Source organism: Lycorma delicatula, chromosome 1, assembly GCF_047948215.1.
Source record: "Lycorma delicatula isolate Av1 chromosome 1, ASM4794821v1, whole genome shotgun sequence".
Taxonomy (NCBI): domain Eukaryota; kingdom Metazoa; phylum Arthropoda; class Insecta; order Hemiptera; family Fulgoridae; genus Lycorma; species Lycorma delicatula.
Window position 1 is genome coordinate 307,839,037 of NC_134455.1, and position 15,308 is coordinate 307,854,344.

Below are 15,308 nucleotides of genomic sequence, written 5' to 3' on the forward strand. Positions count from 1 at the left end.
AAAACAAATTGTTAGGGATGTAGGATGTAGGAGGTATACCGAAATGAAATGACTAGCACTAGATAGGGAATCTTGGAGAGCTGCATCAAAGCAGTCAAATGACTCATGACAAAGAACTCACTATAATGTAAAATAGATGAAAACTTAAATGGTGGGAACATTATCTCAGATGTGAAATAGAACAGTATTGAATAAAACTATAAGGTCTTTATCTAGTAAAAAATTATAATGTATGTAACATGCAAGTAGATATAGTACTAAAAGCTATATCTTGCCAAAAACAAATTTAGAAACTGTTTCAATGCACAGCATATTCTTGTTGTATAAAGGAAATTCATATTGACATCTTCAGTTAGTTATAATCATATAACCATGACTTTTTAATCTTCTTTTTTGCATTAAATAAATACACCATTTGAAAACCATCCATTCTCTAAAACTTTTACCTTAAATTGTAACTCAAAAATTTTGTTGTGTTTCTTTCTTGCTAAAATATGACACTTCAAATCAATATATGAGAACAGTATATCTGAGGTTTTCAGTGCATTAGCAATGCATCTAATTCCCGCAGCAACCAGATCTTTACACGCAGTACTTGAATGCAAAGGCCCTTTCATCAGAGTACACTGGTGGTCTCTCAAGTGAAAAATATGACTACTACAAGAATAACATGCATCAAAGTATCAGTTTGACCATGTACACTTTTCTTTCTTTTTCCTGTTTAGCCTCCGGTAACTACCATTTAGATAATTCTTCAGAGGATGAATGAGGATGATATGTATGAGTGTAAATGAAGTGTAGTCTTGTACATTCTCAGTTCGACCATTCCTGTGATGTGTGGTTAATTGAAACCCAACCACCAAAGAACACCGGTATCCACGATCTAGTATTCAAATCCGTGTAAAAATAACTGGCTTTACTAGGACTTGAACGCTGGAACTCTCGGCTTACAAATCAACTGATTTAGGAAGACGCGTTCACCACTAGACCAACCCGGTGGGTTTTGACCATGTACACTCAACCACCATGTACCAACCATGTAGGTTTTGCTTGTACTCCACTTACCGTAACAAACCAGTTATGACTTCATAATGTTTGGCTTACCAAAAAACCTACCAAACATCTTAATGGTAATGTCCATACTAGGAACATGTATTTTTTTTTTATTTCTGAAGTCAATGGAAATTTCTTGTAAAATTCTTTCTTGATTAAACTGACTAAATCTGTACAACAGACTGACAATTAAGAATAGAAATTATTGGAGAAAAAGAAATTATTTGCAAATAACAGAGAAAATGCAGAGTATATGGAGGTTGCAAATTTTTCTTTGTTATTCATTTTTTCTATTCGCTTTATTTTCATTGTCCTTTAAATAGAATAGTTACAGATTCAATTTTTTTTTAAATAAAAATTGTTAATGCTACATTTTTTATTTTACAAAAACAATTTTTTGTCTTTTAAACTTTAAATTTGCAAAAAAATTTTAGTATTTTTCACCAGTTTCTTATTTTATACTGTTTCCAAGATGGTAGCCAAAATACTTCTAAAATTTATGTTTTTCTTTGTATTCAAGGTTTTCATGTTTTATCTATTTATTTATTTTTTTTAATGTTAATATATTTACTAAATTTCAAGTTGGAAAGCAGGATAGAAATATTCTTTCATAATTACAATGTAGTTTTTATGTTCAGACAAATTATCAGAACATAAATTTTCTTGAATAAAATAATTATTTTTCTATATTCATCATAACTACATGACATAATTGAAAAAATTTCTATATTTCCTTATGGCTAAAAGAATAAAAAATATTAAACATAATATTACTTTAACATTTATATAATAATAATTTTTATTACTTTTTATTACACAGAAATTAAAAATTAAAAAATTAATTACTGCAATGGTTTGTAGAAAAAACCTAACTGAAATCTTTTATAAACATTTTATTAAACCTTTAATAAAAAAAATTTGTTTTAAAATTCTAATTATAACAAATGACAACAATAGCTTATTTAAATGATTATGATAATTTAATACTATATTAGCACTTAATATAAGTTGTAAAATGTGAACATTCTTATAAAGTTCTTCAGGATTCAACAAATAATTGTATATGTATTCCTAGACAAATAGATTAGTTTTTAACAATTATAGATTAGTTAATGTGGATAAAGCACAATCATACTCTTCCAAAGAATAACAATTTAAAATCTGATTTCATTTTCACCATCCAGAAATAACCATTATTTCAAAAATATACTGGAAAACTTGTCAATTGTAAATTAAAATTACTTATTTTCTAGATAAATTCTAATACCTTACTAAAGTTAGAATATTTTTCTTTTTTCTTACTTACACAATTGGTTTTTCATTTGTTATACAACAGAAAAGAAATATTTCAATTACATATATTTATGTTTATGTAACCAATCAAAGCATATAGTTCAATAACATCTTTTCAAGTAGTATTTCTAGATGAATTAAGAACAATAACTCCTACAAATAAACTGATTCTTAGTTGCAAATTAATAAAAAAATAAATAAAATTTAAAATTACACAATAAGTTGGGTTAAAATTAATGAGATTTATCATTCATTAGATTAAATAACTGAATATAAAAGCAGATTAAGTCTAGAAAAAAGCACTATGTAATAGCTGTGGCATTAAATTACAAATCTAAATATTGATTCTCAGTTTCAGTTTTTTCCAGTTTTAGAATTAAAAGTTAATGAAATTTATTCTTGAAAAACACATTATTCATTTTTTCAACAATTTTACTAATTAAGTAGTTTTTGCCACAGATTCTTTTTCACTCTCTGAAACTGATTTTGGTGTAATAAGTGATTCTTCCTCAGAACTTGTAGAATAAATATCAGTTTTAATCGTACTTGTTTTTAAATTCTGTTTAGTGGGTAGATTTTGTTGAGAAAATGTTGGTAGTTGTGGGTAAGCAGGTAGTACAACTGGTCCAGGTCTTCTCCATGAAGGAGAAAATGGTGTTTGTCCTACCATATCTGGAGTATAACGGACTGAGTAATCATCTGGTACAGGAGGTTGAGAAAAAGGATAATATGAATAAAACTTCCGAGGTATTTCTCCAACACGTGTTTTGGCAGAATCATCAGAATTTCTCCATCCTTTATCGAGAGAGTTTCTTTGAAAATTCCATATATTGTATGGTTTTTCAGCTTCATTCAATATAGCATCTGTATCTACAACACCTTTATATATCGGCACTTCTGAATTCTTTCCATTAGATATTAAAGAGACTTTATCACCTGTAATAAAAATAATAAATTAAAAATAAAAAGTGGAAAGCATGAAATAATGAAAAACTATTTACATTAATAACTTGGAGTAAAACAATCATCCATACATTAGTCACTTATTAATATTCAAACAATAATATAAATTTCCATTTCAACTATTTAATTCTTTTTTACTTTAAATAACTGCTTACTTTGGAGAAATTAGGTTAGTTTCTGTATAGGCTATTTTAAAAACTGAACTAAACACATTTTCTTAATTTTACAGCATCTCTATAAATAATTTGCTGGTTCATATTACTTGTAGTTAGATTAATCTTGCTTTGTCATGTATATAACCAATAACAATTTTGTATCTGATTTAAATTATAGTAACTACTGTCAAAATATTAGGAACCTGCTTCTTAAAATGAATTAATTTTATAATACTGTAGGTAATTAAATAGACCTTAGAGTTTAGGGTTAAATATTTAGAATGGTAATTTTCTTGAATTAAATTTTTTTCTCCTGAACACAACCTTTCTGACTAAAGACAAAACTAAAAATACTCAAAAAAAGCTTGATATCATTCTACACAAAGTTGATTCATTCATTTAGATTATGCATCCACATAACTACGAAAGATAACTTTTTTCACCTATCACTTCATACATCTTATCTTCCTCATTAAAATAAGTTTTGGTACATCTGAGGTCATAATAAAAAAACTTTCTTATCATTGAATGGAAAAGGAAATAAACAGTTTATTTATTTAACTAAATATTACCCTTCCAACTATTATTGCGCTTCCAACACTAAAATATCAGGTGCAATATATACATTTTTAATTCATTATAGCATTGAATAAACCTAACTGTGAGCAGTATTCTAACATATGGGCAAGTAGGCATATTGAAAAAATTAAAATGATAAGTTGATTTTATCACACACATATAATGAGAAGACCTAACCTTCCAGTCTGTAGCAGGTAAAAATAAACATTTCATGTTTGACCAATGTAACTGCCCATATTTGCATTACTTTCTCTTTTATTGATGTGAATGCTTGTATCCATAATCTAGAGACTATTAAAATGTTTTATAGTGATAAAAACAATGACACAAGTAATTTTTTTTTAAATTCTGTTTAGTATGCAATAATACAACATACAGTTCACATTAAGAACTAGTGTGAACAGTGATGATTGTAACAGATTTGATTGTATGAAAAATTATTACTGATTTTTAGTCACTATTGTGAAATTCTTCTAAGAACTAAGTAGCCACTAATTCTAATGATTCTTGATACTATAATTGCCAGAATGTTCAGACTTTGTTAATTGCGATAATTTAATTTCATTTTTGTCAACCGAACAATTATTTCAACATAATATGCTACTCTGCAGACAAAAAGAAAAGAAGCTGCACCAATATTTTCTGGGGAACAAAAGGAAACTGTAGTAAAACCTTTATCAGAACAGCATCACAAAGCATAGAGTTAATTATAAAACGAAAAAGAGATAAACTGTAGTCCATATTAATTATTTAAAATACAAAAAAATGAAATAATCTTAAGGTAAATTCATAAAATTTTGTGTATAATAGTTCACAATTCAGAAAGTATGAAAATTCTTTGAGCACATATTTGTGAACACATTAAAAGTGGAATGCAGAAACATTCAAGCTTTTTTTAAATTTTTTAACTAGTATTATTTAAAAATTTGTGGATAGAATAATATTGTTTCTCCAGAATGAAATCTTGTAATTGTAATTGTAAATAAACTGTTGGGAAGATTCTTTAAATAGTTTCGTTATTTATTTAATGCAGTAAAAAAATAAGGATCTTTCTTGTAAGCTGAGATATGAAAAAATGTTTTTTTTTCTGTTTTGATAGAGGTGGATATTGTTATTTCTTAAGAATAAGTGTCTGGTCTTTTTTGCAAAGAGTACAGATTCATAAATGTAAACAGAAAAATAAATACAAGGTACATAGATATATTATATAAATGTTTTTATAAAAGTATATTTAATACAAATATTAATTTATAATATTGTTATAAAAATAAAATAAATTTTTAGTAATACTGTTTGATAAATGTACCACATATAAAGGTTGAACAGTAAATTGAATGAAGAAAGAAAAAGTATTATTTTAAATAACAAAATGTTTAACACCTTATCAATAATTAATTCTTGCTGAGATAGTTAAATAAGTAAAGCAGAATGCTCTTTCATCCATTAATGGATCTCTAAAAGACCTTTCCGTGTACAGATGTACAGATCACTTCTCTTTTAATTTGATTCAATAATTGTCAAAAAAAGTTCATAATGTTTTGTTAATTTTCAATGTTTTTACTAATATTTATTAAATGAGTATTGAAACCAATACAAAACCAATTTTAAAATCATATATTACTGATAAACTGGAATTGCAGTATGAACAGAAAATTCAGTACATACTGGATTTTATTGAACAAGGATTTTAAAATATGTAATAAATATTCTCTTCAAATCTTCTCATTAAACTATTATTTCTTCTGTAATTTTAAAATTAAACATAAATTTTCCAAAATTAATTGGTTTTCAATGAACTTTTATGACATTTAATATTAAAAATTACATCAGCTCTGATTTTAATAGAGAATATAACATAGTAGATTTTGAAACTCCATTTATATCCTAGTCGATCCTTCTTCCAATTACCTAAATCTTTCAACTGTTTAACTTAGTGATTTAATTATGAAAATAAATCTATTACCATAGTTAAAAAACAAATCAGTAAATGACATCATAGTTTGAATTTGATATAATAGAAAACAATAGTGTTATTTAACCTTTCTTAGAAAGCTTTAAGAACCTTTAAGAAAATTGTGTTTTTGAAAATCATATCGTACTGTTTTTATGATTTCATGTAATTGTTTTATCATACTTTGTTATTTTAATAAAATCAATTGTTAAAAACAATTACTATTTTTTTTGTAGGAGTGAAATATAAATAAATATTGACAGATCACCACAAGCCTGCCCACTAGACAATCAAAACTGTACATGCTTGGACAATTTTAATATAATATTACTATCATTGTGAAATACATACTCTGCACATACTATGAAATAATATGACTGATATTCAAAATTAAGTAGATAAATTTATCTAAATTTATAAGTCAATCAACAAAATCTTAGTTCAGATTCGACTGTATGAAAGATTATTACTGATTTTCAGTCACCATTGTGATATTCTCCTAAGAACTAAGTAGCCACTAATTCTAATAGCTTTTGGTACTATAATTGCCGGAATAATCAGATTTTGTTAATTTAATTTTACTTTTGTCGACTGATTTAGTAAACGTGACTTTAATTTTGAGTTAATTAATAACAGAGAAACTGGATCAGCTGATTTTGGAATAATCCCTCCTGATTCATCAGCAGGACCTTCAATCTCACAATAAACCTCTAGAAACAAAGTAATTAAAATCATTATAAAATCTTTATATAAATCCTATAATCTTTATATATTTCCTATAGATAATTTATATTTCTTACAAAATTAATAATAAAGACCAATACTTCAGTAAAGCTGAGTATAATTACGGCAATCCTGAATATAGAAATATTTTATTTATTAATCATGAGTATGTAATGGCACTTATTGCAGAAAGGGGGTAACTAAATGGTTATCCACTAATCACAAATCAGCTTCTAATCAATGTATTGTCTGTTGATTTGCATACTTTTTAATTGAGAAGGTCAACCGAGCAGATACTACATAAAAATCAAAGTCAAAAATTAGGAAGTATCTTTTCTCCTCCTTTGAACCTCCGTTAACTGCCTCCTTTGAACAGCCATTAACACTGTATATCAATCTTCTAGACCTCTTCATCACTATTAACATAGTCTGGTTGTATCTCTTTTCATTTAGTCATCAATAATTACAATTGTTTATTATTAGTTATTGTAACTATTTTAATCATTAACCAAACTCTATAACAATTTCATTCTGACAGGTTTGCATACACATTGGTCTCACCACAATTAGTGGCAATAAACAAAATTTGAGATATTTTATAATTGAGATACTTCAGAATAAAATGAAAATTACTGAAAATTGAACTGATTCTGAAAGGCTTTTGTAATAATTTGAAATCAAACTATGTATATGAGGTTTAAACATGCTTTTAGAGTTTCAAATTATCATTGTTGTTAGATACATTTCATTTAGAAGCAAGAAGAGGTGAAATGTACAATTTTTTGTATTAATAATTAAACAAATTTCAAATATTTCCTTTCCCCTGCCTTTTACAGTTGATAAGAGGTATGAAGGAAAATGTATACAATGAAATAGATAGAAATAATACTAATATAATACTGAATACTAATATTATACTAATATAATACAAAATAAAGATTATTATGTGCTTATTATGTGTAACAAGGGAAAGAAATGCTCACTGTATAAACACATACTTAGATAATATGATTGTTTATAGAAAACCGTACAAGGATAGTTAGATGAAAAAAAGAATCACAGGAAGAAGACATGGGATGATAACTAATTAGAAGAAAGAAGGAAATTACAAGGATACAAAGAGAAGAGCTAAAGACAGAGAAAGATAATGATGCTTTTGATGCAGTTTTTAAACATAATACATATTTTTTTCACCTAAACCTTCTGGGATAAATGAAAAAGTTATATTAAAAAATAAAAAGTGAAAAACTACTACTTGTACAGAATTTAAGACTTTTGTTGCAATTAACAATTTCTATGGCGATCTGATTAGTTGACCAAGTTGAACCTGCAAAAGTTAAATTGTAATAATTTGTCATAATTAATATATTGTTTTTATTCCATTTTTTTATAGTTAGACTTTTATTCATTCTTGACAATCAATGCAGGGTACATAAAATATACTGAGATACTTCAGAATAAAATGAAAATTACTGAAACTGGATGATTTTGTCCAACATCCTACTAGAGGATGTCGGATAAAATTATTTAAAACCATATAATTAGAAGAAGAATATTCCTTTAACTCTACGTGGTTTTACAAATGATTTAAAGGTTAAATAATTAACCTTTAAATCCTAGCATCCATATGTCTAGTCATAGTGGATGCTAGTCTACTTGTATTAATTTAATCAGATCAATGGCTGTACTAAATCTTTATTTTATTGTAGAAAGATATGTAGTACTTAATTTTTTTTTATATTTTATCAGATCAACTTTACCTCACTAAATTTAGTCATTACTTTGGCTAAAAATGCTTCAAATAATCAGTTATTCCCAAGTTCATACTGATTCTGAAATGATTTTTATATATTTTTAAGAAAATGTCAATTCTGCTTAAGTAGAGAGACTTTCAGTGTTATTAGGCTTTGAAATAATAGTATTTATTAAACCAAATCAACATTTGAGTCACATATATATATATATATTGTTAGAAAAAAAGTAGTCAAAATATGAGTTAATTAGAAGTGTTTAGTGATTTTTAAATTTGTTGGATCAGAGGTGAATTAAAAAATCTACAAATATTCATTAAATCTTCTGTAGCACTGTACACCTGTCTATTTACTCCTTTAAACATATTGGGTTGGTTTACAATACACTAAGTATTAACTTAAATAACTTTGACCAAATATAACGTTTTTCTTAATTAAAGATTATTAAATTAAAAATAAAATCTATAAAAAGCATTTTCATTGAGCAGAATTTTTTAAAAAAGAATGCAATTATAGCTTTGTAGTTTTTTTATTTAAAACAATAGCGTAAAATTTAATGTGATATTTCTTGTGCTATGGTGTTCAAAATTATCAAAGAAATTTATATCAGATGACAACTTATTACTGATTTAAAGTTAATTGCATTTTGATATTATATTAAAAGTTACGTTGTTATAATTAATTTCTGAAAAAAAAATATAATTCTAAATTCATCTTTAAAAAACTGATGAAGATTTTCTCCCAAATACTTAAAATAGAGTTGGAATAATTAGATGGATAAAGCAAATGCTAAAACTGATGTTTAAAATATTTGAAATGTAATTTATTTATAACACCGAGAGTAGTATTTTCTCTGACTTTCTAGTGTTATTTCAAAGGTTTAAATCTCTATAAGGCTTGGCACTCATCATATGCTTTAAAATTTAGATATTAGTGTGGGAAATTAAATCATTTAATAAAAAACTTTAACCCAAAACTGAGGACTGTTATGAATTCATCATTTTTTTACATTTTAATATATTTGTTTGAGTATCATTTCTCACTTTTCAAGGGATGATATTTTAACAATTTTACATAAAATCATTTTAAAATGTCTACATTTTTTTTTACTTAATATGCGCTGATCTGAATATATATAAATGAGCTTACCATCGGTTTTAATATCAGCACTGTCAGTATTCTTATCTTCCTGTCCAGTTGTGAGCCCTGTTACTATAGGAACATCACTAGAATCTTTGCAGTCACATTCCTTATTTGGTGGTGATATCAGTGTTACAGTTCCAAACTTACAAACAACACTAGGATGATTGCAGTCTATTGTTATTGGAGAAACTTTAGTTGGAGTTAACATAGGTTTGTACAATTGATAAACAGCTCCTATTAGTCGTGGATTTAATGAGTGATCAACACCCAAACTTGAAAAATCAAATCCTGTAGCTCCAACTGAAAAAAGAAATAACGTAAATAATCTACAATAAAAGACAGATAAGTAAATCAGTTACAGCAGTAATGATTTTTAATGGGTGAATGATAGTATATAGTGAAATGAATGTGATTTAGTGAGTGATAATGAGATGAATCTTCAGATCATTATGAGTATCTTAATGAAGGTTAAGAAGATATACCATAATTATCTTGCCTCAAAACAATTTACAAGTGTAATTACAGTTTCATTTTTAATAATTCTAAATGTTATTTTGTATTTGCTTTAGAATTTTATAACAAAACTGTGGGAAAACTGTGACTAGTAAGGAACATTTAATTACCTTTCATAACTTCTATTACAAACTGTTACAAACTTAAAATTCTTCCCAAATCTTAAAACTGAAAAAGGGAATAATATCCTTGGTATCGTCCTCAAATATACTTTAAACATAGATGTACAAACCTATATACAAAGCCTCATATTTATTTTTTTTTATATTTATGTTCATTCATTTGTGTATATGTATTATTCCAAACAGAGGGTCATCTGGGATACAGCACACTGACCAGGGAAGCTGAAACTCACTATATTGGCATCAGCTTTAATCACATAACTGAACACTAATGAATTAATTCAACAATTGAGATAGAAGTCTATAATGGTTATATTTGTATAATAATATTTTTCAAACAATTAATGATTTCCAAACTAACTCTATGTTTAGTATAATATATTCTTGTATTTTTACCATCCTACATTCTGTCAGTGATTGTTCGTTATTAGTTTGCAAGACTATTTAAGTTCATTACAAATATGATTGAAAATAGACTTAACATTATTTTCAGATAAAAGCCTAATTTTAATCACTTTAATCATTCAAGATGAAAAATTAATCCTTTTGAAACCCTAACTGCAAAATTTAATATTGTTAATATTCTATACTTGAAAGCATATATACCAGTTTGGATGAAAACTACATTAAATTTCAATAATATTAATTTCAGTCAGTTTTTGAAAAATTGTAAAACATTGTTTCAAAAACATCATCAATTTTATAAGGTTGCTAAAAACTCGTACACAAGTAAAATTTGTATTAATCCAATCACAACTTAGGTATGTCGTCTCATACATTACCACCCTTTGAGATGACTCCAAACTTTAATACATCAATACCTAACCTATAAAAAAACAATCATCAAATTTTAAGATTTTTGGTGCAGACAAACCTGAGTCATTAACTCAAATGAGTTCCAACACAAATGTGCTTGCAGAAACGCGCGCGCGCAGACACACATACATACATAATGTATCTCGGAGTTTTCTCAGAACTTTTATAACCTATTGTATTGGTGAAAATAATGGAAAAAGTACATATAAACATATTTTCTAAAAAGCTCCGTTTGCGAGGAGTTACGGCTAGTGAAATATTTCGTTCGGATTTCGTCTACCTCGGTGAAATGAGGTCGTACCAAAATTTTTAGGATGTTAATTACGAAGAAGAATTAGTAATGTCTTATGGTTTTTGACCTGAAAAATTGAATAAAATAAGTTTCAAAACCGTATCTAAAACAGTAGTTTTTGAGAAATTTGGGATGAAAAAAATAAATTGGGATTAAACCCCTGGTTTTTTTTAAGTTTGACGTGCAACAAATTTGTTAAATGAGTAAGAAACATATAAAAGCTGTACACACATAAAACAAACAAAACAAAATTGGTAGATAATTTAACTCTGAACAAAACAATGTAAGATAAGTTGAATAAAACAAAGAAAAGTTACAAAAATTCGAATTTTATTTTGAAACATTCTCATTATTTGTTAGATATTTACTTATTTAATGTAAATAAAAACCACATTCTTTTTTGGTGATGTGAAACATTTGTAAAAGCAAAATTTACTGTTAAAAACTGCTTTTAATTTTTTAAAAAACCGAAAATTACCTTGCAATGTAAAATTAAAATAAATAAATAAAAATTTCTTAGATAATAATTTTTTTATTAATGACAGAAAAGCAATAAATTATCTGAAAAATTATTATTTCAATGTTGACAATAAAATAAACAGCTGATCAACAATGCGCAATACTGTATTAGTGTTTAAATCATTCCGTGAAATATAATTAGCATATCGGGTTCTGTGAACTGTGCCGTCGTTAGCAAGATTTTCTGTGAATTTTAGTTTGAACGTGGTCGGTTTGTCATTGACGTAATGCCGTATTTATTTACAACAGAGAAATACGTTGATATGGTATTCATTTTGGGTATGTATAAAGGTAATGTTGTCGTAGAATATGAAATAAATACCTTTACCAAATCGCAGGATCTCATAACCCAAAATAATTAGAGTGACTTTTCGCAATTTTCGGGAACAGATGGTTCACTACCTAATATTCGTACCAGCTGTAAACGATCCGTCCAACACGACGGTTATTGATAAAATTGTTACCGATGCAGTCCAGATGTCTTTCTAAGCGGATCGGTGTTTCGCATTCGATAGTTTGTAGAACACTTAAAACAACTCTTATGATTATTATAAACAGCCAGTTCAACATCTACACCCAGGAGACGGTCCGCTTTGCTTGGAGTTATGGAACTGGTGGAATACAAATCGACAACTCTACAAGTATGTTTTGTTTAACGACGAGGCAAATTTTTCTTAAGATGGCGTCAGTAACTAACGCAATGTGCATACATAGAAGTAAATTCTCATGAAACGCGAGTAGGCGATTTTCAACACCGATTTAGCGTCAATGTATGAAGCGGCCTTCTTCACATTCAGCAGTTTGGATCGTTCATATTACCTGGCTAATTAAATGCTGAGGTCTACTTGTACTTTTTCAGGAAGAATTTTCGCAGCTGCTTGACGATGTTCCTCTAGCGCTGAGACGCAAATTATACTTCCAGCACGATGGCGTGCCTCCCCACTTCTATTGTGCCCTTTCCACTCACTTAAATCATCATTTCCCTGAGAAATAGATCGGTCGTGAAAGTCCACATTCCTGGTCATCAAGATCTCCTGATGCAACACCTTTGCGTCTGATAATTGTTGAAAAATATTGTATACAAAACAAAAATTAATTCTCGTGAGGAATTAATTTTCCGCGTTATGGATACGACGAGCAACTTAAGGACAGCACTGTAAATCTAAAAAGTGCAATAAAAGCAGTACAGATGCGTGCCAAGAAATGTGTTAAAAATGACCGGTATATATTTGAAATGTTATTATAAACTGGTACGTATAATGAATGCACTGTTTCTAAATAAAATTCTAATTTTTCTTTGTTTTATTCAATTTATCTTATCCATTTTCTTCAGAATTAAATTCTCTACAAGTTTTGTTTAAAAAGTTTGTTTCTTACCCGTTTTACAAAGTTATTGTACATCACTCATAAAAAACAAAATTTGTTACCCCAATTTAATGGATTTTACTCCAGATTTCTCATAAACTACTGCAGGTACGGTTTTTGGACATATTTTATTCGATTTTTCAGGTCAAAAAGCATAGGAAATCACTAATTTTGCTCCTTAATTAACGTCCTAAAAATTTCAGTACGACCTCATTTCACCGAGGCAGATGAAATCCAAGCGAAATTTTTCAGTAACCGTAACTCGCAAACGATGCATTTTAGATAGTATATATATATTAAATGTTTCCGTTATTTTCTTGACGGAAATAGGTTATGAAAGTCCAGGGAGGACTTTGTGATAAACTCTGTATATACACATCTACATTAATTTATATACATACGAACGAACGGAATTTATAACTACCCCAATTTTTGTCTTTTTTCGACGTTTCATTGCCTTCTGGTACCCAAAATAAAAAGTGTAAAAATAATTATTATCAAAGTTGCCATCCTTTACCTTAGTTAAAGTATATATTATATCACTACTGTGAGAAAAAAGAAACGAATGAAATGTGAAATGAAATTCCGAAATTTGTAAGAGTCGAGTTTCAAGATCAAAGACTGTAGCATCTTTTTTAAAAAAATAAAATTTACCCGGGTTGCAGAATAATAGCATGAAATGCCTAAAAAATTATTATTAATCTTACAATCTGACTTTTATTTTATTTTAGTGTTAAGCGAGTAGAATATTAGTGATCTACGAATAAAAATTTCGCAATGCCAAAATTCCACAAGTTCATGCTGTGTTATTACGTCCTTGTACCATGTACAAGGAAGTATTGTAATTGCGAAAAATTTAGTTTTTCAGATCTCAAAGGAATATCCATTTTGACCATCCCTGAATCCATTTGGACTAGTTTCAGCGTGATGTCTGTACGTACGTATGTATCTTGCATAACTCAAAACGATTGACCGTCGGATGTTGAAATTTTGGGATTTAGAACTGTTGCAAAATCTAGTTGTGCATCTCGCCTTTTGATTGCAATCGACTGGACCAAAAGTGTCCAAAAAAGCCAAAAATCCAAAACATTTGAATTTTGGACATTTTCTTAACTGCAGTAATAAGCCCTCATTGAGAGATTTTCAACGATATATCTAAATGATACTTATTTTCATTGGTTCCAGAATTATAACCACGTAAAATTTTATTTAATGAAATATTTGGACCTTACAAAGGGAAGGCACATTGGTTCAAACCCGACTTCATTTAATTTCTTCTTTTTAATTTAAATATATTGATTTATTAATAATTATTATTACTTGATTGTAAACATTGTTATACAATAAATAATAATTCAATAATAACAATAAAAAAAAAAATCTGATATGGACACCACATGACGTCCTTGTACGCCTATTAAGTTAAATATATACTTTTTTTAATGAAAAGCACATAAAATTTTATTTCATTATTAACTTCTGATTTTTTTTTATTGTTATTATTGAATTATTATTTATCGTAAAACTTTTATACAATCAGAGATTGATAATTATTAGTAAATCAATATAATTAAATTAAAAAAAAAAGTTAAAAAAAGGAGATGAGTCTGATTCGAACCGATGTGCTTTCCCTTTGCAAGATCCAAATATTTCATTAATTAAAATTTTATTTGGTTATAAATCTGAAACCAAATCAAATTAAGTACCACTTATGATATACCGTTGAAAAGCTCTCAAAAAGGGCTTATTTCTGCAGTTAATCAAAAGTCCAAAATTCAGATTTTTTGGGATTTTCGGTGTTTTTACACTTTTGGTTCAGTCGATTGCAATTAAAAGGGGGAGGCATAACTAGATTTTACAACAGTCCTAAATCCTGAATTTCAACATCCTACGGCTAATAGTTTTTGAGTTATGCGAGACACATACATACGTACGTACGTACAGAAGTCACGCTGAAACTAGTCAAAATGGATTCAGAGGTGGTCAAAATGGATATTTCCGTTGAAATTGAGAAGTGAAATTTTTCGCGATCACAATACTTTATTTACTTGGTACAAGGAAGTAAAAACA

General features: G+C 27.7%; 1 protein-coding gene across 1 annotated transcript in view; it reads right to left on the reverse strand.

The window, feature by feature from the left end:
* Positions 1 to 1,910: 1,910 nt before the first annotated feature.
* Positions 1,911 to 15,308, reverse strand: part of LOC142333673 (uncharacterized) — a 31,510-nt gene continuing 18,112 nt past the window's right edge. Inside the window, exons 2-3 of the mRNA XM_075381090.1 lie at positions 9,618 to 9,911; positions 1,911 to 3,282 (exon numbers count right to left, since the gene is read on the reverse strand). Of these exons, the coding sequence (XP_075237205.1) occupies positions 2,786 to 3,282; positions 9,618 to 9,911 (791 nt within the window). The 3' untranslated portion in view covers positions 1,911 to 2,785. The remainder of the gene's footprint in view (positions 3,283 to 9,617; positions 9,912 to 15,308) is intronic.